We start from the raw sequence: 26,420 nt of genomic DNA, 5'->3' as shown, positions 1-26,420 counted from the left end.
TTCTACCTGATTCGCTGATTCCCACGCTGAGAAGAGGTCAGTACGCGAATAGACGTGAAGTATTCTATTTACTGCCTTCTGATTGGCTATCTGTCAATGTTGAACCCACCTTCCCAGATTAGCCGGAAAATGAGTGACACGCAGCTAGGACTGCTAAATCATGGCAGCATTTATGGAACGTTTATCTTTCCTGCAGAAAGTAAGTGAATTTAACTTGTGTTGAATGATGACCGAGCAGCTAACACACTAGAGGAAGATGACAAGTAGGAGCTAATGCTAACTTGCTCTCCTTTAATGCTTTATCCTGCTTGTAGCTTCTTATTGCTACCATTCAAGCTAAACACCTAAATAAACAAGTTTATCTTGACATATCTTATTTTGTTAGAGCTGAAAATTACTGTGTTATTATATATATTACTATTAACAACTTTTCTGGCTCCTGTGTGTTAATATCCTAATAATAATAATAATTTTAGATCCCCACCTTGATGAAGGCAACTGCAGATGATGAAACTCCTTGTCCTGGCTACCTTTTCCAGGAGATTGGAAGTATCCTTGTCTGGCTGTTGGGTTCCTGCAGGGTTTTTTCCCCCAAGATCTCAGTCTTCAGTGCTACACGGTTCCACTCAGCATAAAAGTATTCACACAATACAGCATAGTGACACCCCAAACTTATATGGATATTTTTTGGAGGGGATTTTATGTTAACGGCTAACATTAAGAAAAATATTACATTTCTGGTTTTTTTTTCTTTCTTTCTTTTTTTTTTTTTTTTTACAAATTAAAGTCAACTATTCTTTAATGTCTTTGCAGAAGAATAGTATAGGAAGATGCTGCCACCACCATGGTTTCACCGTTATACAGATTTACCACTGCAAAGTGTTTTTACATGGAGGCCAGAAAAGTCAGTTTTGGTCCCATTTGACCTTAATGCATTCTGTTTCCTACATGTTTTGTGGCAAACTGTTAACAGTTGCTTTCCTCCAACAATAAATCTCATTCTGCCACTCTTATTAACTTGATTGACAGATTCGCCCATCTGATGTGTTTGTCTCTGCAGCTCCTCCAGAGCTGGTGGCTTCTTTTCTGCATCTTTATTAATGTTTTAGTCAGTCAACAGTTGCTCATTCTCTTTCCACATTATGATGATAAATTGAGCAGTTTTCACTGACATGTTTGGGCCCATAATTTGCCTGCGGGCCACACATTGGTCACCCCTTGTCTACAGGATGCTGTCTTTTTGGGGGGGAGGGTTCAGTACAGTGTTTAATAAAATAGAAACTGATTTTGGTAGGACTGGATTATCACAATATAAGGGTTTCATATCAGTCAATATCCACAATTCTTGATTAGTATTTTGTTTTAAATATTTGACATACTGCCAAGACGGTAGCGTGACCTGTCATGTTTTATCCAGTTTTCTCTCCACGTCGTTGTTTTGTTGTTGTTGTTGTTGTTGTTGTTGTGTTTTTAAGCAGTTCTGAGGCATGGTGGCAAAACATGAAACTGCTGCTGCACAAGTTACTCAACAGGTTGTTGCTAGGTAACCAAAGAGTGAGTAAGTTAATGTGAGAGGTTGGGCAACTAAAGCCTTACCCCTGCCTACATCCCCCAGAATGCTGTGCAGTTCTGAATTGGAGTTCAGTGAAATTATTGAATATTCTATCAATATCTGTTGATATTGATCACGTGCCTATCACAATATATATTGTCATTGATTTATTGTCCAGCCCTAGATTTCATGCAATCTGTATAAAGGGAGATGAATACAAATGCCTGCCACACTTTCCAGATTTTTTTTTTTTTTTTTTTTTTTTAGAAAAGCTCTGATGAAATGTTATGTTTGATGTTTTAGATTATTTTCAAGCTGTACTCATGTAGAGGATGCTGCTCTTTATCAAAACGAACCTTTAACCTTTAACCCCGCTGTTAGAAATCTGCCACGAGTCGTCCGGTTATGGCCAGTGTTTGCTGGAATATCTCCTGGAGAGGCTTCAAGTGGAGTCATGTCACGTCAAACTGAAGGTGAGAGCGACCGGCGCCAGCCGCGCCTCCCTGTCCTCTCGGTTCCTGATGCCTCTCCTCTCCCCCAACCAGGTGCTGAAGATCTTCATCCATCTGTGCGGACACGGTTCAAAGCACTTCCTCACGGAGCTCAGAAGGAACTCCACCTTCATCCAGCAGGCGTCGAGTGAGCCCCGCCCCTCGGATGTTTTCAGGAGCTTCAGGCTCCACGTACTTCCTGAACCGCAGCAGGTTGTTTATGCTCTGCAAACTTGCCTTTCAGCTTACAGCGGCGCTCCAGATCCCGTCCACGGCACGGCGCTGTACCAGAGAGTGAGGAGTGCAGCACAGGTGAGACGCAGGATATCATCTGACTTGGATATCTGACGCAGGATATCAGCAATTAGCAAGCAGCTGGTGGAACTGCTTCTCAGCTGATCTCATTATAGATCACTTCTCAGTGAGACGCTGGTAAAAACATGGTTAAAGGGTTAATAGAGAAGTCATGTTGTGACGAGAGTTTCAGGAAGAACTAGAGTTTTTAAAGAGACAGAGGCCCAATTTCAAGGCGTTAAATTACGAAGTCAAATTGGAAATGCATAATTTTTATAGCAACTGAAGGTAACAGCTACTTGATTGTGCTATAAAATGGCACAATGTGCCTGGAAAATACATAATACTGCTCATTTACATATGATGTATTCTTTTGTTTATGTATTTGCACTGCCTTCCAGAGCTGCCGTTTTTTTTTTATGTCGTTGTGCTTTCTTTCACAATAAAGGGATTCTGATTCCAGTGACTGTAAGTTTGAACTGTTGTCTTTACAGGAAGTGGCCCGTTTACTTTTTACAGATACAGTTTCCACCAAAGACAGCATTGCTCCTCACACCACAGGCCCAACATCTGTGGGTTAGTATATGTGCTATTTAAAAAAAAAGAGCTTTGTGATGTTTCACCTCGGAAACAAACACTTGTCAGTGTGTTTGTTTCTGTTTAGGAATGGGGTCAGCAGGCTCCCAAAGGTCGGGGTTGCAGGGATTTGGGTACAGTCCGGGGACGCAGGGGACAGGTGAGGGACTGCGGTTTGTTGTTCAGTCTCTGGAGCGTTCTCCATGCTGAAGCTGTGTGTGTGTGTGTGTGCGCGTGCGTGTGTGTGTGTGTGTGTGTAGGCAGCGACACCCTGCTGGATAAGATCCATAAGGCTGCTGAGGTGGTGGCCAGCGCCGTCCTTCCCCCCACCGAGCACCAGGGCATCCGCCTGCATGAGAACCACTACCGGGCCGTCGTGGCGCCATCCGCACCAATAGAGGTTGCCGTGGCAGCGTGCGCTTATAACCTGCCCACTCACAGATCGAAAGGCGAGACATTTGTGTTGTTAGTTAAATTATTACTCCTTCAGCCTCTCAGTGTTTTCGCCACGTTGCAGCCACAAAGTCAGTGTATTTGTTTCTGTTGTCATGGTGAATAATTGCGATGTGGACAACGACGATGAAGATACAACATATTCATGTGTTAGAACGACCCAGTCAAAGTCCCAACCTGTGGAACAGTGCAGCAGTTTAGGCAGTAAACCAACTTTCTGCTTTTTCTAAGCCGATGCAGCCCTGGCGGCATGGTAACGTAAAGATAAATAAATCCCTTCTCTGTGTGTCCCCTCATCGCCACAGCCAGCCAGCGATGCCCGGGGCAGGTGGGGGGCGGATGGGAAGAGACGGACAGCAGCAACGGCTCCTCTCACAACTCCTCACAGGACATGGCCGCCAACAGCAGAGCTTCTGCTGGCAGCAAGTCAGCTGGCAGCAGGAGCCAATCAGGAGCCAGCAGAGAAAGTAATGGGGACCCCTCTGAACGGTCAGTAGCTGCTGTTAAAATCCGTTAGCTGGACATGTTGCTGTGGTTTTTAACTGAGTTTTACATACTTAGTGAATATGTGTCTCCGCCTCAGAACTCATCTAACTATATTTGGTCCCATTTTATTCCATCAGCGTCTGTGTTGAAATCCAGACCTAGTGGAGGTAAAACTAGGAAAAAGCACGCACATCTGTTTTCATTGTTTAACTACGTTTAGGAGTTTTTTGGGGGTAAACTATGAAAAGCTGGGCTTTTTTTTTTTTTTTTTTTTTTTTTTTAAGCGTAAACTTGCTCAGGACAAGCCTGAACCTCCTCTGTCAGCTGACACTTACTATATACTCTCCGATCCACTTGTTTCACTTCCAATACTGAAGTTATTGGAAGTGTTATTGGTTTAGTATCGGCCGATACCAATCTGGTACAGAAAAACCCGAGATCGACTTAAAGCGTTTCTTTTTTGAAATAGAGATAAATGTCCTTGAGATAAATTCATCGTTTGCTAACTGCACCAATACAGCACACTGAAATACAGCAATAACTTTACAATCTAACAAACATGTAAAAACAACTTTAATTTATTCTATCGGTGCAAAAAGAAATAGAACAACCAATGTAAAATAAATAATAAAGAAACTGAAGCTGATAAAATTGGTGGGTAGGCTACCTTTATCAAACATTCAAAAAATAAACTGAAACAAACCTTTCAAATGGTTCAGAAAGTGCACTTAGGAATTCTAAATATAATATAAAATAAATATAATATAAAATAACGCCCTCATCTATGGTCATGAGCTTTGGGTCATGACCGAAAGAACGAGATCACGGATACAAGCAACCGAAATGGGTTTCCTCCGCAGGGTGGCTGGGCTCTCCCTTAGAGATAGGGTGAGGAGCTCGGTCATCCGGGAGGGACTCGGAGTAGAGCCGCTGCTCCTCCACGTCGAGAGGAGCCAGTTGAGGTGGCTCGGGCATCTGGTCAGGATGCCTCCTGGACGCCTCCCTGGCGAGGTGTTTCGGGCACATCCTACCAGGAGGAGGCCTCGGGGAAGACCCAGGACACGCTGGAGGGACTATATTCTCTCGGCTGGCCTAGGAACGCCCTGGGATTCCCCCGGAGGAGCTGGAAGAAGTGGCTGGGGAGAGGGAAGTCTGGGCCTCCCTTCTGAAGCTGCTGGCCCCGCGACCCGACCCCGGATAAGAGGAAGAAAATGGATGGATGGATAAAATAATGCATGACGTCATTGAGTTTTTACACTGTTACTTTTGTTGTCTGTGCATTGTGCGCATTCAAGTCTAAGTCCTCCATTTGAAAGTGAAACTTAAAAAAACTTACTTTTTAATCATATCGTTTATTATTTATTGTGAACATTTTTGATTTAACATTGTCACCATAAATTTCAATTAATGTAAAAAAAAAAAGTTCCCTGTTTTTTTTTTTTCCACCAGAGCATCAATAAATATAAGTAAATTTGAAAATATGATTAAATGATGTTTCATCTAATCATTTTAGTGACATAAATCATGCTCAAGTAAGCGGCGCCCCAAAGACGCTTATATCACATGTGAATGTTTTTCCACATGATGCTCTGAATGTTGCTCCATGCAGTCACCTGAAACATTTTTGTATCACTGTTGTCATTATAGCACTAAGTACTTCAAAGTATAATGATAAAATGCTCAGTCCCTGTCAGTCACCCCTATTTGAAACCTAATAACTCAAACACTTTTATTTCTCTGGATATTTTGTGAATAATTACTCATTTCTTTCTTTCAGTAACGTAAGTCTTCTTTTTATTCCAGTGGCTGTGAGGGTTTTTTCCCCAAGCTCTCTGTGTCCAGCTAGTCTTTAACTGGCTTCCCCACTTCAAAATGTTGTGAATTTTAATGAGTCATGTTTTATAGACAGATCTACCAGGGGAACCGCGTCACGCTCGCCTCTTCAGCTTCTTGTGTGGTTCTTCTTGGAACTGCCACAGAATAGCCTCTGCTCGGTTGCCTGGGTGATCTAGCTTTTGCTCAGATAAATCCACCTTCATGAGACCAAAAATGCTTGGACTACAGCTGAACCAAACCAACAAGATGTTAAAATTGCATTGTAGTGGATTGCTCTGTAAAAGCCTTGCTCTCCACATGTAGGACCGAAGCGCTGCAGCTGGGGGACTGTGGTCAGGAGATGGCTCTGATCAGCAGACTGACTGAAGGATCCAAAGTTTTCCTGACCAGAGAGGAGAGTCAACACTTCCTGAAAGAGTCTGTGCTTCTCTTCTTCTTCAAACTGCTCTCTCTCTTTCTCTTTGTCATCTATGCTAATGTCTCTTTCCCTCCTTCTCAGGTGTTCTACTCTTAATTGTGAAGTTGTGGTGGAGTTGCTCTCAAGCAAGCTTCAAGATCTATCATACACAGTTAAGATGGTAAAAAAAACACCTCACAGAGAGGCAGGGGTGCACTGATCAATCGGCCCCGACTTCCTTCATTTTGGGAGATCGGCGACGGGTCGATTCTTTAGAAACTGATCTAATCTACTGATCAAATCCAGGGTTTCTTCTACATGTAACTGATGGTGGCGTAAAATAAAAGCCGCCTTGAAGTTAAATATTATGAAGCATTTAGAGTTACTTTATTTTTCAAAAACCAACCCAGACTAGACCCTGTAGGCTCTTGACTGTCTGGCTGCAAAGTTTGCTGCCGTGCACTGCGTTGCTCTCAGGAGTGAAGAAAATCTAGAGGCAACTGTCTGAAGCAGAGGGAGAGAAAAGGTGAAATAAATGTACCTAACGAAGGTTGACTCCATTTTTAGTTCAAGCTTGTGAAAACGTTAACATATGTTGCACTTGAACGGCAGTGACGTAGTTAAGTGACCTAATTTGTAGTGTTTCAGACACATTTTGAAGGCTCCCTGATCATGACATTTAATCAGGGTGGTGACACCCCACTGATGCCAACTTGATTGTCTGAAAAGTCACTCATTCCGATTCCAAAATCGGAATGAGCAGGTCAGGCTATTTAAAGATCGGTGCACTCCTTCTGACAAGCCTTCAGTCCGCTGTGAGGAGTTGTTCTTCCTGTAAACCTGTGGTTCTCTAATCCCGCAGCGGGCTCTGTGTGCTATCGCCTGCCTCATGACCTCCGACCTTCTTGCTCTGGAGCAAACATTCAGAGCGACTCAGCTCAGACTCTGCCAGCTCAGTGAGGGCCCTCCAGGACCGGTGGCCAACAAGGCTACCAAGGTAAGAGAGGAAGACGGGGAAGGGAGGGGCTGAGAGGTCAAAAGGGTTTGAGATTAGGTGGAATGCTTATCGTCTCTCTCCAGATCCTGCGACAGTTTGAGGCTCTGATGGGCGGACCACAACAAGCCACCAGACAAAACGCGGCGCAAAGCAGCCATCAGGCAACGTCTAATCAGTGTCACCCCGCTGCACACTTGGAGAGCTCAGAAGCAACAAACTCAGCCGACACCTTTTCTGGACCTAATGAGTCTGAGCTCTCGTCCAGCATCATCCAACCGCAAAATCTCCTGTCTTCGTCTTCCAGTCTGGATGAGACTTGGAGATGCTCGACGTTGGAGCAACTGGACGATCTGACCAGCAATAAGGTCGAGTCAGTCAGGACTGCTGGAGACCCAGAACTTATTGACAAAGAAAGTCCCTCTCTTACCTCTAAACCCGAGAGTGCGCCGGCCAATCAGAGCAGCCTGAGTCTGTTTAGTGGGATGGAGCTGGTGACCAGGGGGTACGGACGAGGCATCCCGCACGCAGAGTCCAACAAGACAGACGAGAGTTCGAGCGTGACTCAAACTGGACTTAACGCTGAATGTTCACAGAACTCCTCCATGGTTTGGATTGAAAACACAGAGGAGGAACCTTCAGGCTGCAGGCCTGTCTCATCGGCTCCAGAACCAGTATCCGTTTTCTCCTTTCTCAACTCTTGACTACCTGCTACACTTCTGTTCTACGCCGATGTCAAATATATAGCCTTTCAGAAAGGGTTATTGTAACTTATTTTTTATTTAACAACTTATAACTTTACCCCATGTACAACTAGTCAGGCATAACATTATGACCACCAACATGGATTTTTAGGGGTGCATTGATTGCACCTTTTTGGCTAATCACCAATCTTTAAATAGCTTGACCTACCGAGTCCGATTTTGGCCGATACTGATTTTGCTTGAAGTGATACCTGGTAGTACCTGGTCAACTTTATGCTCACAAACACCTACAGATGCCTTATCGATCGGACTATTTGCTTGTAGGAATAGCATGAACTGAGCTCTGTCTGTTTTTGTCAGGTTTATCCCATTTTAGTCAGCAACCATGTTGAGTAAAAAGCATCAAGATGGTGCTGGAACACCAGTATCCATATGTGGAAGTGTCTTCTGTTCTAGCAGGCCTGAAAAGCCTCTATTTGTGTCAACACTTTTTAAAATGTCTTATTCTTTTTGACAACTGTGGAAAACTCTTATCGTAATTTGTTTCTCATCGTCAACGATTCAAAGGTTTTTTGGCTCAAAATCCCTGTGAGGCTGTCAGTCAAGTCCTCAAGGGCCAGCATCCTTCAACTTTTAAATGTATCCCCTGTCCAACAAACCTGAATCAATGGCTAAACTACATCCTCTGTATGGAGTCGAGTTCTTCAGCGTGACCTAAAAATGTGACTACAGGTGTTTTGAAGCAGAGTCTAAAAGCTCTTGAGGACCAGAGTTTGACACGTGTGCTTTAAAGGATCTTGGTGCCAGACACCAAAGCACTCCCTCACTGGTCTAGTTAGACCAGTCATTTGAGTCCATGGCTTAACTGGTTGTGGCTGATGAACACACTACTTGACAAGGGTCATATTATTATGCCTGAACATTGTCCCTGTTAGATTAACTTTTTTTTTGTCTGTTTGCTGCTTTCAACAACAAACTCAGCCAAGAGTCTGACTTAGAAAACTGCAGAGAAACATGTCTGTCCTGACGGGGGGCTGAGGGTCTGCAAACTTTGATGCCTTAGGTTTATTTTCTATGAAGTATTATAACATCTTGAGGTTTTGTGAAATAACAGGATATAAACATGCCTTACAATGTTGAAAGGCAGTAAGCACAGAATCAGAGATTCAGAGAACAAAGATTGTTTTACAGCTCATGGTTGCTTTATCTCAGGATTCTTTTTTTTTTTTTTTTGAAGTAACGACCAACACCTCTGGTGCATGTTGTGAACCTTTAAGGGAACCCCCTATTTGTGATTTGCACTACAGATGCTTTTCTTTTAACCTCAAACCTTGGAATGAAATTAGTCTTCCATATGTTTTGTTACTAAGCTGTTATGTGGGTGTGAAATTTTCTTTACCTGAGGAAAATGTCTGGGAAATTGTAGTTGAAAGGTTGTAATGTGCATGATTTAAAATTGAATGGATTATTTTTCATATTTGAGGTTTTGAATCTGTGATGGGACAAGTGTTTGAAGCATCTGCAGTCTCTTCAAATGTCACGTTACATTTACAGACTACAGTAAAGTGCAGTACAACCTTATGTAAAAATAAACTGCTTCAGTGAATACAAGCCATGTTGCTGAACAATAAAACATGCTGTACTTTTTTTTTTTTACAGCATAACCGATTCAGTACTTATTTATTGCTGCTCAAGTCGAACTCTTAACTTAAATATTTAAGAGGAACGCATAAAAAATTAGCCATGATGCATGAAATAAAGTTCTTTCAGGCTGCTTTAAATAATTATGTGCCCTCTTGTGTCAAATACCAAAACATCACATCAGATTTGAAGTGAGGTTTAGATTTGAAGTGAGGTTTTGGCTCAACACTTAGCTTAGCATGGCATGTTGTAGTTACTACATTCAAGATTTAAAAATGTATGCTTTTAAAACCTAAAGTTCTCTGACGTTTGGATTGTGTAGACTGGTGTTCTTACATGTTATGGGTATGTGCAGCCATGTGAATGTGAGCAGATAAAAAAAGACAGAAGAAAGGCACAGAATCATTTTATCCATAAGATTTAAGAATAATTCAAGATGAACAAAGTGTTTATTGAGTCATTCCTGGGAACATCCTCCTCCTCCTACCACTTCCTGTCGTCGTCTTCTTCATGGTTTGCACAAGCGGCAACATCCGGCACATGTAAAAAGAATGTGACTCGTGATGAGAAAAAAATTGCTTCCATTGCAGTCTTGTGAAATAAACCAATTTAGAACAACAGTTGAAGTTGGATGGAAATATTTCAGTTTCTTTTCTAGGTGATTATTAACCATCTGGAAAATAAATCCTCCAATCCTTTCTTCAGATTTAAAACGTCTGAATAAAGAATTAAGCAAAGGTGAATAAAAACTCAACACAATAAAAAGATTGTTCCACTTCACAGCGTGGGAAGGCTTCTTTCAATCACAGCTTCGTTTTAGTGACATCTATTGGCGACACAGGAGAAAGAAAAGCAAAGTTTTGGGTGAAGAAGTAAACCTCATGTGGCCTTTGTAATATCTTTATGTTGTGGGTAAACTATTTTGTGTTTCTTAAAGATGTGCTAGAAAAGCCTGTGCTGTGATAAAGCAGCACACTAGTGCTGTTATTATACAAATGATATGGAGACTAAAACATTTTACTGATGTATGTATCCTTGACGTTAGCATAAAACAATGTGTATTTTCTTTTAGTCTCTGTATTAAAATGTAATATTTAACCAATTTTCAATGTTATTTTACCAACAAAATTTTTTGTTTTAAATAAACACTTTTAGCATGACTATGCATGTCGATAATATGCCGTTATTAAATTATGCCATGAAAATGTCACCAGCCATTCATTTTTGAAGATGACCAGCTTCCTATTTAGAAACATGCAGCCAACTAGAGTAAAGTGCGTACTGTACCTTTATTTCAGTTCACAAGCACCTTGGATTATCGTCACACTTGTTATTAGCACCAATGAAGAATGTCCATGCACCAACACACGCATGTAAAAAGAATGATACTTCTTGATAAAGTGCACAGGGTGCGTACACACACTCACACACACATCAACACAGCACGAGAGAAAAAAAACAAAAAAACAAACACAGTGGGTAGGCCATGGAAAGGCGGATGTGTACGACGCCGTGATCAGGGCCATTTCTGAGTTCCAAAAGTTTAAAGTTTTCAATTTTGAAACTGAAAACTTCCAAGTTTCTGATTACCCTCAAAATTTCTGAGATTTTTCTAGCAAATTTTCGACTTTCCAAAATCAGAAATTTACTTGTTTTATTCTAGAAGGAAAGAAAAATTTAGATTAATCTAAAAATGTCAGATTTTTTTTCTTCTAACTACGATACTAATACGCCGTCGTAGATGTGCTTATGGTCTCAACCAATGATAAGACGAGCCGAGCGGCTCCCGTAACCTCCCACTCACACACACCCGCACACACACCCCAGCCTCCACCCCTGACACCCTGCGCCAGGATGCTGTGACGGCGTCAAAGGTTTCAGCACTAAATAAGACGACAGAAGAGGTCAAAGGTCACGTCGAGCCCAGCCACCCTCTGGTCTGCAGGCTGCTGAAGTGCGCCTCCCGCAGGATTCTGTTGATGTGGTCGTAGGAGGCGCTCTGCCCGTGTCCATGGAGACGGCGCTGCCAGGAGCCAGCCGAGTCTTCGCGCTCCGGTCTGCAGCAGTTCTTCTGGTGGCGCGTGCTCGGCCCGGCGCTGGCCTCAGCTGCCCTTTCTGGACTGCTGGTTCCGTTGCTGCTGTCGCTGCTGGAGGACTGCAGATGCATACAGAGAGGAGGGAGAGCAGGAGGAGATGCGGGGCTTTAAATAAAATATTCTCAGCTCTATCAGAGAGTGGTGCAGTTCCTGAGAGAAGCAGAACTATGTGTGTATCACACACGCTAAATGTCCACCGTTTCCACTGCCAAGAACATTTATTACATTTACAGTGATAAAGTATTCACACACCATCTTAAAACCATGATTAAATGCATTTCATTGGGATTTTATGTGAACATAAAAAATTATGAATATTTGTGAAATGGAAGGAAGACGATAAATGGTTTCCAATGTTTTTAGTCCAAAAAATCTGATAACTTAGCAAACATTGGTCTTCAGTTGGGCTGTCCTGACGAAATGTTTTCACTTCCGATACGATACAGATGTTGCAATTTTAAGCAATGGTCAATAACCATACAACATCAGCACGAATCATACATACTTTAACTACTTATTTTGTAGTCAGGAATGTTTGAAAAGACTTGATAAAGTGATATTGTCCAAAACAGAGAACCGTCGCCAACAACAGGTAAAATGGGGTTCTTCTAAATTGTACTTTCGGATCTACAAACTAATTATCACTCAAAGTGTTGCTGCCATTTTATTTTTCCTTCTCAGCAAACCAAGTATGAACTATTTAAAGGAAATGACTAAAAGTAGATAGGAATGGATTCATAAATCCAAAACCTCAGATTTTTGAATGTTTTCCATAAAAGGCAATTTGCTCATCATTCTGGGCTCAGCTGAATAAAAATGAACAAATACTTTGTTCATGCTGAGCAAAAACTGGATCGAGGTCATGCTTCTCTTGAAAACACTTGTATTTAACCAAGTTTTAATCATTTTATAGAAGCAGATTTGATGGCATCAAGGTGGATTTTAGAGTAAAGTCAGTGAGTAGAAGTTACCATGAAACCAGAAAACTTAGAGAAGATGGTAAATCTGTATTGAGTCTAACATTTTTGTAAGACGATTTGAATTTAAGTGTGGAAGTTTTGTCCTAATTTATTTAATTTATTCTTGAACGGCCCGGGCCCCACTTTGAACACTCTTGGTTTAAAACATTGACTGACGCTGGCTGAATACAAATTCAGACTTCTTTATCTGTGAAAATCAGGCATCCTTCGCGAAATATGGAAAAACTCAAACGGTAATAATACTTTCTGCAATGCGCTGCAGAATGAGAGGGAACCTTTGAAGCGCAGAGCTAACCTCCGAGTCCAGGTCCGACACCAGCAGGCAGGGACCCCCTCCTGACCTCTTGGCCTGAGGGTTCAGCTGCTGGTCTTCAGCGCTGTCACCGCTACGGTGTCGCTTCCTGTGCAGAAACCGGACAAGAGTGTGTGACAGGAGGAACTGCAGGGAAGGGGGAGGCAGTAAGAAGAACCAAAAATAGAGCCACATACTCATATGTTCCACATCTGAACACACCGTCTTTAATAAGACCCAGAGGAAACTATGACATCTCAATAAAATGCAGTAAATGACGACACTCATTCCGTTACCTGTTACCAGTCAGCATTTCAGCAGCCTGACACGGATGATATTTGGCACCGGCTTGAGAAGTCTCCCTCAGAGGCTTTGACAGCGGCTTAGTTTTACGAGCATTTCTCGGTGGGACTCAGTGGCACATCCCCACTAATCTCATCGGGGAGCCTCGGGGAGTGGAGCCGGTTCTGTACAGTTAACACACCAGCCCCCGCACTGGGTAGTCCGGCTCTCTTCGGTTCTCCGACGTGTTCTCTGAGCGAACCCACAGAACCTACTGGTGCGTGTTCTCGTTCACGCAGCGTAATCTCGGGGAACTCAAGGCATGACGGCGAGAAGGGAGCGAACCGACCCGCAGCTAACTACTTTAGCCAAACACTTCTTCCGCTTTCGTATTCAGACCGTTTATGGCGTCGAGCTGCTATATGAGCCTCGCGGTGGTTCAAAGAAACACAACAGTAGATAAATTAGGAAGATATTAAACTTCTAATTCCCAGGCACCAGGAAGTCGTTCAGTAGTAGTACCGCTTCAGAAAGCGGCTTCTCTGAGACGATGAAGTTGGCATCATATTCAGAACTTGACTAAAGGACTATTCCGCTTTAACGACCATTAGCCGATCTAGTTCAAACTCTTTTAGAATGGTTTTAAAAAAAAGAAAATATAGTATTTTATACTTATTACATATTATATAGTATGTGATTTACGAAATACCTTTTTTTTCCAATTTGGGAAAACAAAAACATTGAAATGTCTAGTTTTTGAGTTTTTACAAAAAATAAATAAAGGTTTGTACAGAGTCTGTACGCAGTTCAAAACAATCCAGTTCACGTATGGCGATTCTTTGTATTTCAGTATTAAATGAGGCGGAATAGCCCTTTAGTGAAGTTTCGATCTTGACACTACAAGATTGATGCGGACTTCAGCCTGATTGAGACTCCGCCTCTGTGTTTATATTGCGTCATCGGGTACAGCTGGACGTTAACGTCATGGTGAGCTTCTGCTAGCTCCTGTTTACAGTTACATTTTCTACTTGCATAGAAACTACTATTTCAGAAAGGAAAGGTGGTGGCGGTAATGCATACCAAACATTTTACCCACCCGCCAATTATAATCAAGAAGAAGAAAGGAAATGTTTCATTCTGTTGTTAAATTAGGCACTACCCAGGCAAGCGATGGAATTTCACACAATTAGCAAAGGCTAGTGACATGCTAAACACAAGGATAGTGTTTAGTAGCTTCAGTTCACATAAAAAACCCATTCTTGGTATATTTACCTTTACAGTGAAATTAGTCGCAGCGCACGTACATAACTGTTTAAGCATACGCATTACTGTGTAAATGTTGTGTACAGGTGTAAAGAAACGTGAACTGCATAAACCTACACTGAGAAAGTATATGAATTTTTACCAAAGGTAAATGAATTTCTACCACACCTTTCCATAAAAACAAAATATTTGGACCAGTAGTAGCCATGTAGTTGAGTCACGTGATGTACAGCCATTAACTGAGTCAGAAACGGCTGTATAACTGAACAAACTCTTATCTGTCAATTTTCATGCACAAATCAGACATAATATTATGATCTGTCATATTATGAAGAGAGAGGGGAAGGAAGTTCAAAGCTTCTCCGACTTCAGCGTCTTTCTGCCCAGCTTTCTAACCTTACAGCCAGACAAAAGGAGCAGCATAAGCAAATGAGGTGGATTAGCAGTGCTTGCTGGCGTCATCTAGGCAGATGACGCCAGCAAGCGTCATCTGCCTAGATGGAGGTGGAGAAAGTACTCAAAAAATGTACTTAAGTAAAAGTACAAACACACAGACAAAAATATACTCAAGTAAAAGTAAAACTACCACATTAACATTTGTACTTAAGTAAAAGTAAAAAAGTACTGGCTTTTAAAAATACTTAAGTATTAAAAGTAAAAGTACTTGCTGAATGGATTACCCAATTCAATAAAGATGTAAAAACCGTATTTATGTCAAGTAATTTGCGAAATAAAACCCACCGTTTTATGAATTACTTTGCTAAGAAACGTGATAATGTTACAAATATCTTTAAAATTTTCTCTTCGGTCATATTTCAGTCTGTTTTCTCGTCAATATGCGAGAGCTTAGAGCGTCGCGCGCCCCCTCCGCCTGTGCTGGTAAATTGGGGTTTCCACGAGCTCTCTGTATGCTAAGCTAGCAGTTATGAAATGAAATTTAGTTGCTAATAAGGTGCATAAATATAAGATTAAGATTATAATAGCTGTTTTTAAAATTTCTGTTTGATTTTGTTCCATATAGTGTGTTTGGTAGTCTCAGTATTTATTTTTCTCTACTAGCGTTGGAAGATTTCTATGTTTTGAGCTGTAGCTGCTGTGTCCACTGATTGGTGCCTTTTGCTGCCGTTTTAAAGGTTTGTTTTTTATGTAATTCACCACAGAATAATATCTGGTACTGTACTGCATTGATACTATATTTTTTTTTGGTGAAATTAGTGTATATTATCAGTCTGAAACTGAGCTGAGCCAAATTATATGAATTTTATTCTCTTGTGCATATTGATTTGGATTTTCATCCAATTTTAATTTTATTATTTATTTTTATATGTATGAATATACAGTTGAGATGTGCTGCATGGGAAGATTTCTATGTTGTAACATTAGTGTAACATTACTGAATATGTAGAGAAATTCATAAAGAGAGGAGACATGGGGGTCACTGCTACACCACACAATAAAAGTTTTGTTTTTATTATTCTGATATAACTTCATTCTGTCTCGCTTCCCTGATCCCCGGACCCCCATCCCACAGATGAACGTGGTCCAGCATTCTGAGGAGAAACTCCGCTCAGCTTTGGTGTCTAAATTACCTGCTGTGGCTAAATTATACAGCGACTACACAGAAGGAGAAAGGCGTCTTCTGGAGGAAGGACTGCACCCTGGGAAGCGAGGATCTCTCTTCCAGCCCATCACTCTTCACTCTGACTCGGACTGGATCGTTGCTCATCCTGAGGAACCTCAAGACTTTGAGGCTTTCTATAGAGACCCTCACCGCAAGACGCCTGACGCAGGCCACAGCACTATTTACATACAAACTATAGGTGAGCGAGCTTGTGCTAAATGTGACTTGAACTTTTTTAATTTCTTGTAAAATGCGTTTTTTTTTAGAAGGTTGAAGATTGTCAAAAAATTCAAGGGGTATTACAAATTTGATGTACAGGTCTTTGCGCTTCCAAAGACCATAAAATTGCTCAAATTGAAATTACAGAAATAAATGTGCTTAATAAAAGGAGGAATTTTTTAGAAAAAAACTCATGTTTGATAAAAAGTTTTTCTGCTGAGGCCATATCAACATTAGTGTATTTCACAGATCTGCAATGGAAGCACATTTTTCACATCACCGTGTGATGAACAGCAGGATGTTACTACTGTCGGAAAAAAATGAAGATGACAGGAAGTGGTAGAAGGTCGAAGGCGTGGCGCGTTTTTTAATGACATCATGAGTGTTGACTCAATAATCACAGTGCTGACGTTAGCATCCACACTTTAATGGTCGCCATTAACAGTTAACATGCGCTCCTCACACAACAGAATGAATAAACTACAGCTCTAGCCCCGCCTCCCGCTACCTTACATCTCACACATGCGCAGTATGCTACTTACGACTTAACAATCTCCCCTCTTTCTTTAAAGAACACATAACAGGCTAAAATAACATTCGGTGGTAGCATTTTAACTTTACTTATTTTAGCTCCATTTACTTGAACTTAACTTATGTAAGGAACAGTAGTGTTTTTGTTTGTTTGTTTTAATTATTAAATTGCCATTTCCCTTCACTTAGGGCTCTCAGCAGTCCAAGGGCAGACGCCCCCACTTTTGTAAAGCAGTTAGCAAGTTGGTCTTTGGTAAGTGTCCATATGATTTCCTGAATTGTCCCAGAACCCATAAGTTCTTTGATGCTGCTGATCTCAAGCCGAAATCTCTTTTCAGTTACACATTTTGTAGATTTGACAGCATCAAGGAGGGAATGGTTGTCTGTTACACAGGTAATACACAGGTAATAGGCAGGTAATGGGTAGGATGTTGCACGTGCCATCACCAACCATGAGCTCTGAATAGAGTGTAGTAAAAAAGACAGCATTATCAATCCCATCTGCAAGTGCTAAAATCTCTCCGGCTAACGTGCTTCGTACCACTCTCCTAATCCGTCGGGATTGCCAGCATATGGGTGAAAATTTTCCATCTTCTCCCATCAGCATGACTAGATGTCCTCCTTGTGTCCCTCCTTCTGAGAGGTTTCCCATTGAGGAATTGCTGAACACCACTAGCTTGTGGTATTTGATGTCTCATAAGCATTGGAATCTGAGGGTAACTTCCTCAGATTTAAGTTTTCTGATCAGTTTGTTTGCACAGTGTAATGTTTGAATTGTAGCATGTTTTGTGTTTGACGCCAAGATGGATATGTCACACATGATGTCAGGTCTGCTTTGTCTTGCTACCCTCAGAATCTGTCCAATCTTGGATTTTAACATGTCCATTTCTGTGTCTGTTAATGGAGCCTCCCGCTGTGGTGCTCTGATGGGATCCATAGGAATGGGCTGTAGGTTTTTAATGTATGCACGCTGTTGTATTCGGATTTCATTCTGCAGAGAATGAACCTCCATTCCAATGTAGTTGAAGCTGTTATGTTCTTGTCGTCCAACTTGAAAAGCAGTTTTCAGTTGGGGGATAATAGCTGAAGAAAACGTGTCTGAACCACCCCATACAAAGTCATCTACATGGCATGCAAGAACTCCTGTCACGTTACAGAAATCATCTTGCCAGTAGAAGACAGCTGGATCAACGTTTGACACAGTTCCTCCCAGCTTCTGCATGGTTTCTTTCACCTTGTTGTACCAGAACAAGGAAGCATCTGTCAAGCCATAGACACATTTATTTAACTTCCATACGATTCCTTCACTCTCTGCCTCTTGAGGTGGACGAAGATACATATTCCGTGTTAAATCTTTACCTTGCAAAAAAGCTGCTTTGATGTCCATAGAGTTCAGCTTCCATTTATTTTGGCATACAACAGCTATGCCCATCTTTAGTGATTCAGAGGAACAAGTGGGTGAATCCTTAGGAAGTTCTTGAATGTTAATTTCTTCAAAGTCTCTTGCAACCAGTCTAGCTTTGGGTACTATGTCTACTTGTGTTTTCTTGAGTGTGCACACCCACCTCGTTGATATGCATTTCTGACCTTCATCTTTTTTCTCCACAAATACCTTGTTTCTTTTCCAGTTCTCAAGTTCAGCTTGTTTATATCCACGTTCACTACTAATATTTCATCTCTGTTGTCAGTATTGGTCTTGACATTTTCAACCACTTCGAGGTTGCTTACTTGTCCCATATCAGTGGACCCTGTGGATCCAGCAATTTCCTCTGGCTCAGTATATTCCAAGTTGTACCAGTTTTTGAGTTTCCCACTGGCTTTTCCTGCCCGGCTTGTTATTTTTCCAGCATATTTTTGACCTGTTTCTTTGTCTGTGTATTTAATTCCTTGTCCAGCTTTTAGTTTTATTCCTTCACTTACAGTTGTGTGTGTCATTGGGAGACCATCCTCTTCAGGTTGTACTGGATCACAGGAGGATTCACTGTTTTCTGTAACATCAGGTGATTCATTGCTTGTTGGTGCCATCTCCTCCTCATGTTCTCTTTCAAAATCATGGTCTTCATCAAGTACCGCCGCTGGTGTCTTTGAAAGGTGGTCATCTGTTTTAAATGGATTTTCGTTTTCACTTTCTTCTAGTTTCTCTTGCATCTCATTAATTTTTCTCAGCTTAGACTGGTGTACTCTGACATACGTTCCATCATGCCTGACGAATATTACTACACCATCTTGGCCAATAACCACACCTGGCCTTTTCCACTCCTGACAGTCTGTACGTTTATAATAGACTTTGTCTCCTGTTTCATATTTGTCATCTGTGGGTCGCAGCTGTTTTCGGAGGGCTCTTCGGATCCTCTCAGAACATTCAGCCTCAGCAAAGGCTTTTCTCATGCCATGCAGTGTTGCAGTGTGATGACCCATCCATGTATTGACATCAGTTTCCAATGCTGGAGGTCCATCAATTAGAACTGAAGGCAGGTTTGGGTTTTGACCAAAAACAAGTTGATAGGGACTGTAGCCATGTACATTGTGCATGCTGTTTTTGCCATCAAAGCCCAGTCCAGGGCCATTTTCCAGTCACATTTGTTGTCTCTCTTTACCTTGAGTAGCATTTCAGTGAGAATCTGATTGTGTCTTTCCACACAGTCCATACAGTTGCTCCATGGACTGTATCCAGCAGTTTTAACCTCAATGTTAAAATGTTCAGCCATGTCTCTCATTTCTTCATTGTTAAATTCACCTCCATTGTCAGTGAATAATCTGCGTGGTGGGCCATGAACGCTTATCCAGCAGTGAATAAAGTGTTTCACTATCTCTTTGGGTCTTTTTGTGGTGATAATGCTCCCTGCACTGAATCTTGTAAAATGGTCGATAGCATGTAGATACCACAATCCTGGCTCAAGCTCATGTAGGTCCACAGCTACAGTTTCATTATACGTTGAAGCCATGGGTAAACCCACTGCAGGTTTAGGTTTTGCTCTACTGTACCGGATGCATATTTCACAGTTTTTTACAATTTCCTTCAGGATTGTAATGCTTTCATCATCAGTGTTGCCTGAGAAAGACAAGAGCTTTTGTAGTCTGTCAACTGAGGCATGTCCAAATTGTTTATGTAGCTTTAGCAGTACTGTTTTTTTTCTCTTTTGTTGTTATGTTTTCTGTCACAATGAGAATTTCATCTTCATCACTTTGTGTCTCACTTTGTTTAAACTGGCTTTCATTATCGATCCTTTCCTTTCTTAAGTTTACACAGTAATGTCCAGAAGATGTCAGTTCAAGTTTTACAGGTTGGTCAAACATCATTGCTTTGTATTGAGCAATGTCCAAAACAACACTTGCTCTCTTCAGTGATGTTTTGCTCAAAAGTATCGGTATATCTGCTGGAACTACTTCTGTCTCAATTTTGCATTTAGTTTCTCCTATTGTTGCAGGAATAATCACCTTTCTTGTGGATTGCACCAGTTTTCCGTCCCCAAAACGGAAAGGTCTGGCACTCTTTTCATCTTTAATCTTTATCACAATTCTCTTTGATGCAGCCCACTTACATAATCTGCAAGCCATTTTTCACCACACACAGTTCTTGTACAGGCAGTGTCAATCACAGCAGATCCCAAAGCTTCTACCATGAAGATCTGTGTGTCAGATGGGGATTCGTTTGAAAACAGTGTAATATTACATTCTTCAACATCATCTTTTGATCCCTCAACATTTGTTAGCTTCACATGTTCTCCTTTATTGGGGCAGTCTTTTGCCCAGTGATAAGTGCTCTAATATATTGCACATTTAGTTCTTCTCCGTATTTGTCGAGTGGATTAGTCCCTGCAGCTGTTCTTGGGCTTTGCTCTGGGTTTGAACGCCGTTTACGCTTGCCTGTGTATTTGGTGAAAACGGCTGAGTCGCCCTCTTGTGGAGGATAGACATTATCGCCAAAGATTCTTTAATGTTGACTCAATAATAATCACAGTGCTGACGTTAGCATCCACACTTTAATGGTCGCCATTAACAGTTAACATGCGCTCCTCACACAACAGAATGAAAAAACTACAGCTCTAGTCCCGCCTCCTGCTACCTTACATCTCACACATGCGCAGTATGCTACTTACGACTTAACAATGGGGACAAACGTATTTACTTGATTTAAACCGTATTTCTTACTTAATAGAAACATTGCAATTGTGAATTTTTTTTTTCCGATGAGCAGAGTATCAGCAAAGTTTTGAGCACATTTCCAATGTAAAAATGTGTAACAATAGTTGTGTTTCCAAAACCACTAATGTTGAAAAAACACAATTTTGCCACTGTGGTGTTTTCTACAAGTAAGTGGCCAAGAAACCACCTCATTGTAGTCCCAACTTTTTTTTTTTTATCAAAAAACGAGTTTTTTTTATAGGTGTGTTTCAATTAAGCAAAAAATATTTTTTGAAATGTCAAACTGTGTGTCTGTTTGCAGGCTCTTTTGGAGACGTGGGACTCCAGACAGACCGGTACGTTGAATGGCTCAGAGATTACTGCCAGGCCTTTTTCTGTGGGCTTTCTGTTAAGTTGCTTCCAGCTGTTGGTGTGTCTGAAACAGGATGCTCCTTTAGGGTGAACAGCAGCTCACACAACCTGCAGATTCTCACAGGTAACTCAGACATATTTCTTTATCCAAGCTTTGCTTCACGATGTCAGTTGCCTATACTTCCCCTTCAAACACGACTTGTTTGTTGTTTCCTTTGAAACAAAGGTGACTTGTTACAGTTTCTGGGGAAAAGAAAACCAAAAGATGCTTTCTGCATAGTTGGAATCACGATGATTGACCTCTACCCAAAAGACTCCTGGAACTTTGTGTTTGGTCAGGCTTCTCTCAGTGAGGGTGAGCTTTTTGTTGTCATTAAGGAAAATGTACAGCGACCACTAGATGGTGCTCAAATGTATAGAGTGTGACTTTAATTTCCACCCCCATCAAGGATGGGTGTGTTCAGCTTTGCCAGATATGACGACCACTTTTACTCCAGAAATTATGCTGGGAGGCTGAAGAAGAAGCTTCAGCCGAGGCAGGGAGATTACTCTGTGTTCCAGGGATACTACACTCCACCCATCACCAGCACTCTACTGCTTCGATCCTGCAAGGTTGTTACAGGGCATATGGAATCATTTTTACACATTTTCAGTTGCACTCATATTTTTGGCTTGTTTTTCATGCTTGAAATCAATTAAAAAGTTAGCACAGAACAGCTGAGAACACAGCTGGAAGTTGCATTACGCGATTGTGTGATGACATCATATTGAGGAAGCTGAACTCGGCTCCTGATTGGCCCATTAAGGAGGCAGGAGGAGAAATGTCTGACAGCTTGGAGACCTATCAAACTATGACCCCCAGCCAGGGATTTAAAGGATCAGTCAAAAACAGTTATTTGAAACACAAAATCTCGGAAATGTCCAAAAGTTGAAAATTCTTAACCTTTGAAGCTCATAAATTTCCAAGTTTCTTTCTATCAAATTTCTGAGATTAATTAAAAAATGTCTGGGTTTGTTTTGTCAAAAATGTGCTACTCCTGTTTTTCCTTTCATCTACAATGACCCTAATGTCTTTCAGTGGGTTTTTTTATTTCTGAAAAATAGTACTCTAAAACTACTCTATTTTGAAAATAATTGCAAAAACTGAAGTGACAATTATATTTTATGACTTCAACATTTTAAGGTTTAAAATATGTTTAGAGAGAACTCTCCCAGGTTTATTATGCGTTGAGTCTTTGTGTGTTCAGTGCGTCAAGTGCAGGTCATTTTATCTCACTACTGCTGTTTGTGAATTTGCTGTGATACGGTATATGTAACATGCTGTTGCAGACCATTACCCATGAGACTGGACACATGTTTGGAATAAAGCACTGCCAGTGGATGAACTGTGTCATGCAGGGATCAAACCACTTGGAGGAGTCTGATCGTAGACCACTGGACTTCTGTCCCATCTGCCTTCACAAGCTTCAGGTTGCAGTTGGATTTAAAATTGCTGACAGATACAAGGTAAAGCTACACTCTGCTTAATGTACGCTCAACTGTTCAATGTACAGGAGACATTTTCATGCTGTAATGATGATGAGAAACTCTGATTACGTCAGCCTGTTTTCTGGTAGCGTCCGGGTCGGTGTTCTGCTCCCTGACACGCCTGAGTTCACATGGCAGACTGAATTTTAACCTCACTGTGCTGAGCTGGTACATCCTAAAAAACCTCTTTCTCAGCATTTGCTTGAATTTTGAACCCTAACGGAATGCTGTATATTTCCACTCCACAAGAAGGATTTTATGTAACAATTTATAACATTGTCTTTCTTTTCTTTTTTTTTTAATCTCTAAACATTTTAAGGATCTTGTTCTAAAATTGTTCTCTTCTCCTTCATAAATTCTTCATCAACCAAAACAGGATTAAAAAACAATGTTGGATTTGAACATTTATTTCAAATTCAAGCTCTATTTTGAACTCCTATCTATTTCCCAGATTTCCCTGCCCTGCTTTAAAGCTGCAGATTGTAACTTTTATAAAAAATATTATTTTGCACATATTTGCGTTACCATGTTGTGACAATGTAGCATGAGGCAGATAATGTCTCCTCCACCTCCTTCCTGAGCTGCTGAGAAATGCAGCGCTCCAGGTCAGAAACAACCAATCAGAATCCAGAGGCGGGTCTTAGTGCTGTCAATCAACTTCACAGATCAATGTGCTAATGGCAGAGAAGCAACTCAGCATTCCAGGAAAACCGTTTATCCAGTGGCTATGTTAACTAGCCTTAGCATTCAGGACGCGCTCTGCTGACGGAGAGAATCTGCATCACACCTACCTACAGCGTTGTTTTCTTCTCCCTGACCTGAATCTTTGGTAGATGACACTTTTTCACCCAACTCTGACCACCTCACCTGACGTTTCAGCAACAAGGCACTTCAGAGTGCTTTACATCATGAAAACATGAAACCATCATAAATGCATCATGCAGACAATAATCGTGAAAACCAGTAACAGACATTGCATTTTGTCAAGTGCCATCGTTAAAATCATCAAAACACATTAAATATGTGGGTTTATGTTCCATTTCAGAACTCTAAACAGGTGGATGTGTAGTCTTGATTTAAAGGATCTCAGTGTTTCAGCTGTTTTGCAGTTTTCTGGGAGTTTGTTCTATATAAAACCAGTTAGTCTGCTGATTAGAGACTCTCCCAGAACTATAAGTATCTTGTAAACCTTTTAGAAACATTTTCCTCTGCTGGTATCAAGTCCCACGTTTTGTTACTTTTATTTATTTATTTTTAATTAACAATACTGAAAACCATTTCTCCTGTACATCTGTGTTTGTTAAATAAATGGATCACAAAAAAAAAACATAAAAAAAAAAACCCTAACACAACTTTGCCAACATTGCTGCTCACAATGTTTGTACTTCCAAGAAGATTCCATAAATATGACTGGCTAGGTGCATAAATGATTTATTTAGTCATTGATAAATGGATGGTTACTGTGTTCTTCATATTTTGGGAGCGTTTATTCATCATCACACTACCATATTTTCCGCACGATAAGGCGCACCTTCAATGAATGGCCTATTTTAAAACTTTTTTCATATATATGGCGCACCGCATTATAAGGCGCATAGAATAGACGCTACAATAGAGGCTGGAGTTACATTATGCATCAACTAGACGGAGCTGCACCAAACGGAATGTCAACAAAACAGTCCGACTCCAGTCGGCGAGGAGAGCCTTCCGCGACTGGGCTGGGGCGTGGCCGGACGATGGTCACCCTTCTCCGTTCGCGCACAGCATGTTCGTGGAGAACATGGTCCTAAATGACCTGCAGACGACCTGATTCTAGACGGTCGGTAGGTAGATAGGTCAGTCAAACTTTATTAATAGATTACAAACCAGCGTTCTGACAACTATCCCAGCATGCGCCGCGCGCTTCTTCTTTTTCTACGGGCGAAAAAGAAGTCGGCGGCTGCTTACCGTAGTTGCTAGACCTGTTGTGGCTCAATATTGGTCCATATATAAGGCGCACCGTTGGCTTTTGAGGAAATTGAAGATTTTTAGGTGCGCCCTGTAGTGCGGAAAATAAGGTATTTTTACTTTGATTCTTGTAAGTTATTTTATCTGTGTGTTCAACAGGCTTTACTGCAGTGGATGGAAGATGATGAGAGTCAGCTGTCAGAAGCAGAGGGGGCAGCTGCTCACCACTCTGCTATCCATTTTCACAAACCAACCGAAGCCTTCAATAAATCCCGGCTGTGGCTCCGCAGCTGTTTGAACAAACTGGAAATAAGTTAGCAGAAGTGACTGCCAGCTTTCAGACAGCTGATGAAGAGTTTTGTTTAAGCCTCTTGAGGTTGTACCTGGGGTCTTGCAATTGGAAGCTTGCAACTTCCTCATGTTCTGGGCATGACACTTAACCCCAAGTTGCCTACAGCTTGGTGTATGAATGAATGAAAACATGTGAAATACTCAAATGACATCTTTTAGGTCAATTGTTTCTCCTTCATTTGGCTCAAACACAAAGAAAAAACCAAGTCACAAGTGCAGCTGGTTATCACGAGCAAACATGCAGGAGGATCATTATGATATTTTTATTGATTTATTGTGTAAACTGAGGACTTCGACAAATGTGTCCCACTGATAGGACAAGTTAGAAATCAGAAGAAATGTGGATGGACTGTCATACTTAGAAAGACAAACAGGAGAAATAAACCCTGTGAATTAAGGAACTCAATGTCACATTTAAATTTTAGTCTGAAATGCAAACTACAATCTGATGTGTTTATGCTCACTTTAGCATTAGCAGGTCATTTTGAATGGATGGATGTGTTCACATTATGCAGGCTCTTCAGTGTCTGATGTGATCAATACACGAGCCATCGGTTCATGACACAAAAATACACCTGGAACGCTTAATTAAGAAGTTCAAATCACGTCATTGCTTTATTGTGATTGAATGCATCTTTGGTACAAAATGACAAATGATTAATATACAGAAAAAATAGATTAAAAAAAGAAGAAATTACTTTTTGTTACATTCTCCTGAGGTTTTAGATTTTTTTTTTCAATTAAGTGCAATAAAATCTGCAGGGCTGCACAGCGGTGCAGTTGGTAGAGCTGTTGCCTTGCAGCAAGAAGGTTCTGGGTTCGATTCCCAGCCCTGGGTTTTTCTGCATGGAGTTTGCATGTTCTCCCTGTGCGTGCTTTGTTCTCTCTGGGTACTCCGGTTTCCTCCCACAGTCCAAAAACATGACTGTTAGGTTAATTGGTCTCTCTAAATTGTCTGTCTCTGTGTTGCTAGGGCAACACAGAGACACGTCCAGAACGTTAGCTGGAGATGGGCACCAGCAACCCTCCCAACCCCCCTAGGGACAAGGGTGTATAGAAAACGGATGGATGGACAGAAAATCTGTGCAGTATATTTTGTTAGCAGCTCTCTTTAGTTTCTAGTATTTTCCATAAGTTGTTAGACTGATCAACAGCTGATGTAAAATGATTCAGTGTTATTCCCTGATTGATATCAGACAGACAAACTAGCTTCACACTGCAACACTGATGGCTTATTGAGGACAAGCCTTTGTGTGACATCTCATGTCACTGTTCATTCACTCTACACTCTTCACTAACACAGAAAAAAGTACAAAAAAAAGCATTCATTTCTATATTTGGCATGTGAACTTGTAAAAAAAAACTGGTTGTTTGATCATATTTAAGGCAT

The 26,420-nt window shown here is 41.2% G+C and overlaps 3 protein-coding genes across 7 annotated transcripts; 2 read left to right on the top strand and 1 right to left on the bottom strand.

Moving 5' to 3' along the window:
- The first annotated feature begins 112 nt into the window (after window positions 1–112).
- Window positions 113–10,044, top strand: tepsin (TEPSIN adaptor related protein complex 4 accessory protein). Its single transcript, XM_008437811.1, has 13 exons — window positions 113–199; window positions 477–549; window positions 1,934–2,025; window positions 2,098–2,191; window positions 2,288–2,355; window positions 2,832–2,913; window positions 3,002–3,073; window positions 3,174–3,362; window positions 3,672–3,855; window positions 5,992–6,105; window positions 6,188–6,266; window positions 6,948–7,082; window positions 7,166–10,044. Exons 1-13 carry the CDS (start codon window positions 161–163, stop codon window positions 7,781–7,783), a joined length of 1,839 nt encoding a protein of 612 aa, XP_008436033.1. The 5' UTR covers window positions 113–160; the 3' UTR covers window positions 7,784–10,044.
- A 1,090-nt stretch (window positions 10,045–11,134) lies between these two features.
- On the bottom strand, window positions 11,135–13,637 carry LOC103481962 (protein FAM104A). Its single transcript, XM_008437810.2, has 3 exons — window positions 13,089–13,637; window positions 12,796–12,901; window positions 11,135–11,579 (listed from the first exon to the last, which is right to left on the bottom strand). Exons 1-3 carry the CDS (start codon window positions 13,103–13,105, stop codon window positions 11,337–11,339), a joined length of 366 nt encoding a protein of 121 aa, XP_008436032.1. The 5' UTR covers window positions 13,106–13,637; the 3' UTR covers window positions 11,135–11,336.
- A 352-nt stretch (window positions 13,638–13,989) lies between these two features.
- On the top strand, window positions 13,990–25,737 carry amz2 (archaelysin family metallopeptidase 2). Of its 5 annotated transcripts, none has more exons than XM_008437808.2 (9): window positions 13,990–14,061; window positions 15,869–16,157; window positions 21,156–21,189; window positions 21,292–21,329; window positions 21,432–21,560; window positions 21,654–21,817; window positions 22,535–22,711; window positions 23,566–23,618; window positions 24,839–25,737. In XM_008437808.2, the coding sequence occupies exons 1-9, from the start codon at window positions 14,059–14,061 to the stop codon at window positions 24,975–24,977; spliced, it is 1,026 nt and encodes a 341-aa protein (XP_008436030.1). In that variant the 5' UTR covers window positions 13,990–14,058; the 3' UTR covers window positions 24,978–25,737. The 5 variants fall into 5 exon arrangements, with proteins under 5 accessions (XP_008436030.1, XP_008436031.1, XP_008436027.1 ...); XM_008437806.2 differs by adding an exon at window positions 15,397–15,470 and having other exon boundaries at window positions 14,047–14,061; window positions 21,156–21,329; XM_008437805.2 differs by having other exon boundaries at window positions 13,991–14,061; window positions 21,156–21,329.
- Window positions 25,738–26,420: the final 683 nt, after the last annotated feature.

This window comes from Poecilia reticulata, linkage group LG19, assembly GCF_000633615.1.
Source record: "Poecilia reticulata strain Guanapo linkage group LG19, Guppy_female_1.0+MT, whole genome shotgun sequence".
Lineage (NCBI taxonomy): Eukaryota > Metazoa > Chordata > Actinopteri > Cyprinodontiformes > Poeciliidae > Poecilia > Poecilia reticulata.
The sequence above is the reverse complement of the archived record's forward strand: the minus strand, read 5'-3'. Positions and strand labels throughout refer to the sequence as shown.

Bases quoted from the DNA above. Each gene is read 5' to 3' on its own strand.
- tepsin (XM_008437811.1), top strand. From the start codon at position 161: ATGGCAGCATTTATGGAACGTTTATCTTTCCTGCAGAAA. The intron at 550-1,933 runs GTATCCTTGTCT...CCCCGCTGTTAG, and splicing joins CCTTTTCCAGGAGATTGGAA to AAATCTGCCACGAGTCGTCC. The intron at 2,026-2,097 runs GTGAGAGCGACC...TCCCCCAACCAG, and splicing joins CATGTCACGTCAAACTGAAG to GTGCTGAAGATCTTCATCCA.
- LOC103481962 (XM_008437810.2), bottom strand. The intron at 11,580-12,795 runs GTTAGCTCTGCG...ATGCATCTGCAG, and splicing joins TGTCGGACCTGGACTCGGAG to TCCTCCAGCAGCGACAGCAG.
- amz2 (XM_008437805.2), top strand. The intron at 21,330-21,431 runs GTAACTCAGACA...TTTGAAACAAAG, and splicing joins CAACCTGCAGATTCTCACAG to GTGACTTGTTACAGTTTCTG. The intron at 21,818-22,534 runs GTTGTTACAGGG...ATGCTGTTGCAG, and splicing joins TACTGCTTCGATCCTGCAAG to ACCATTACCCATGAGACTGG.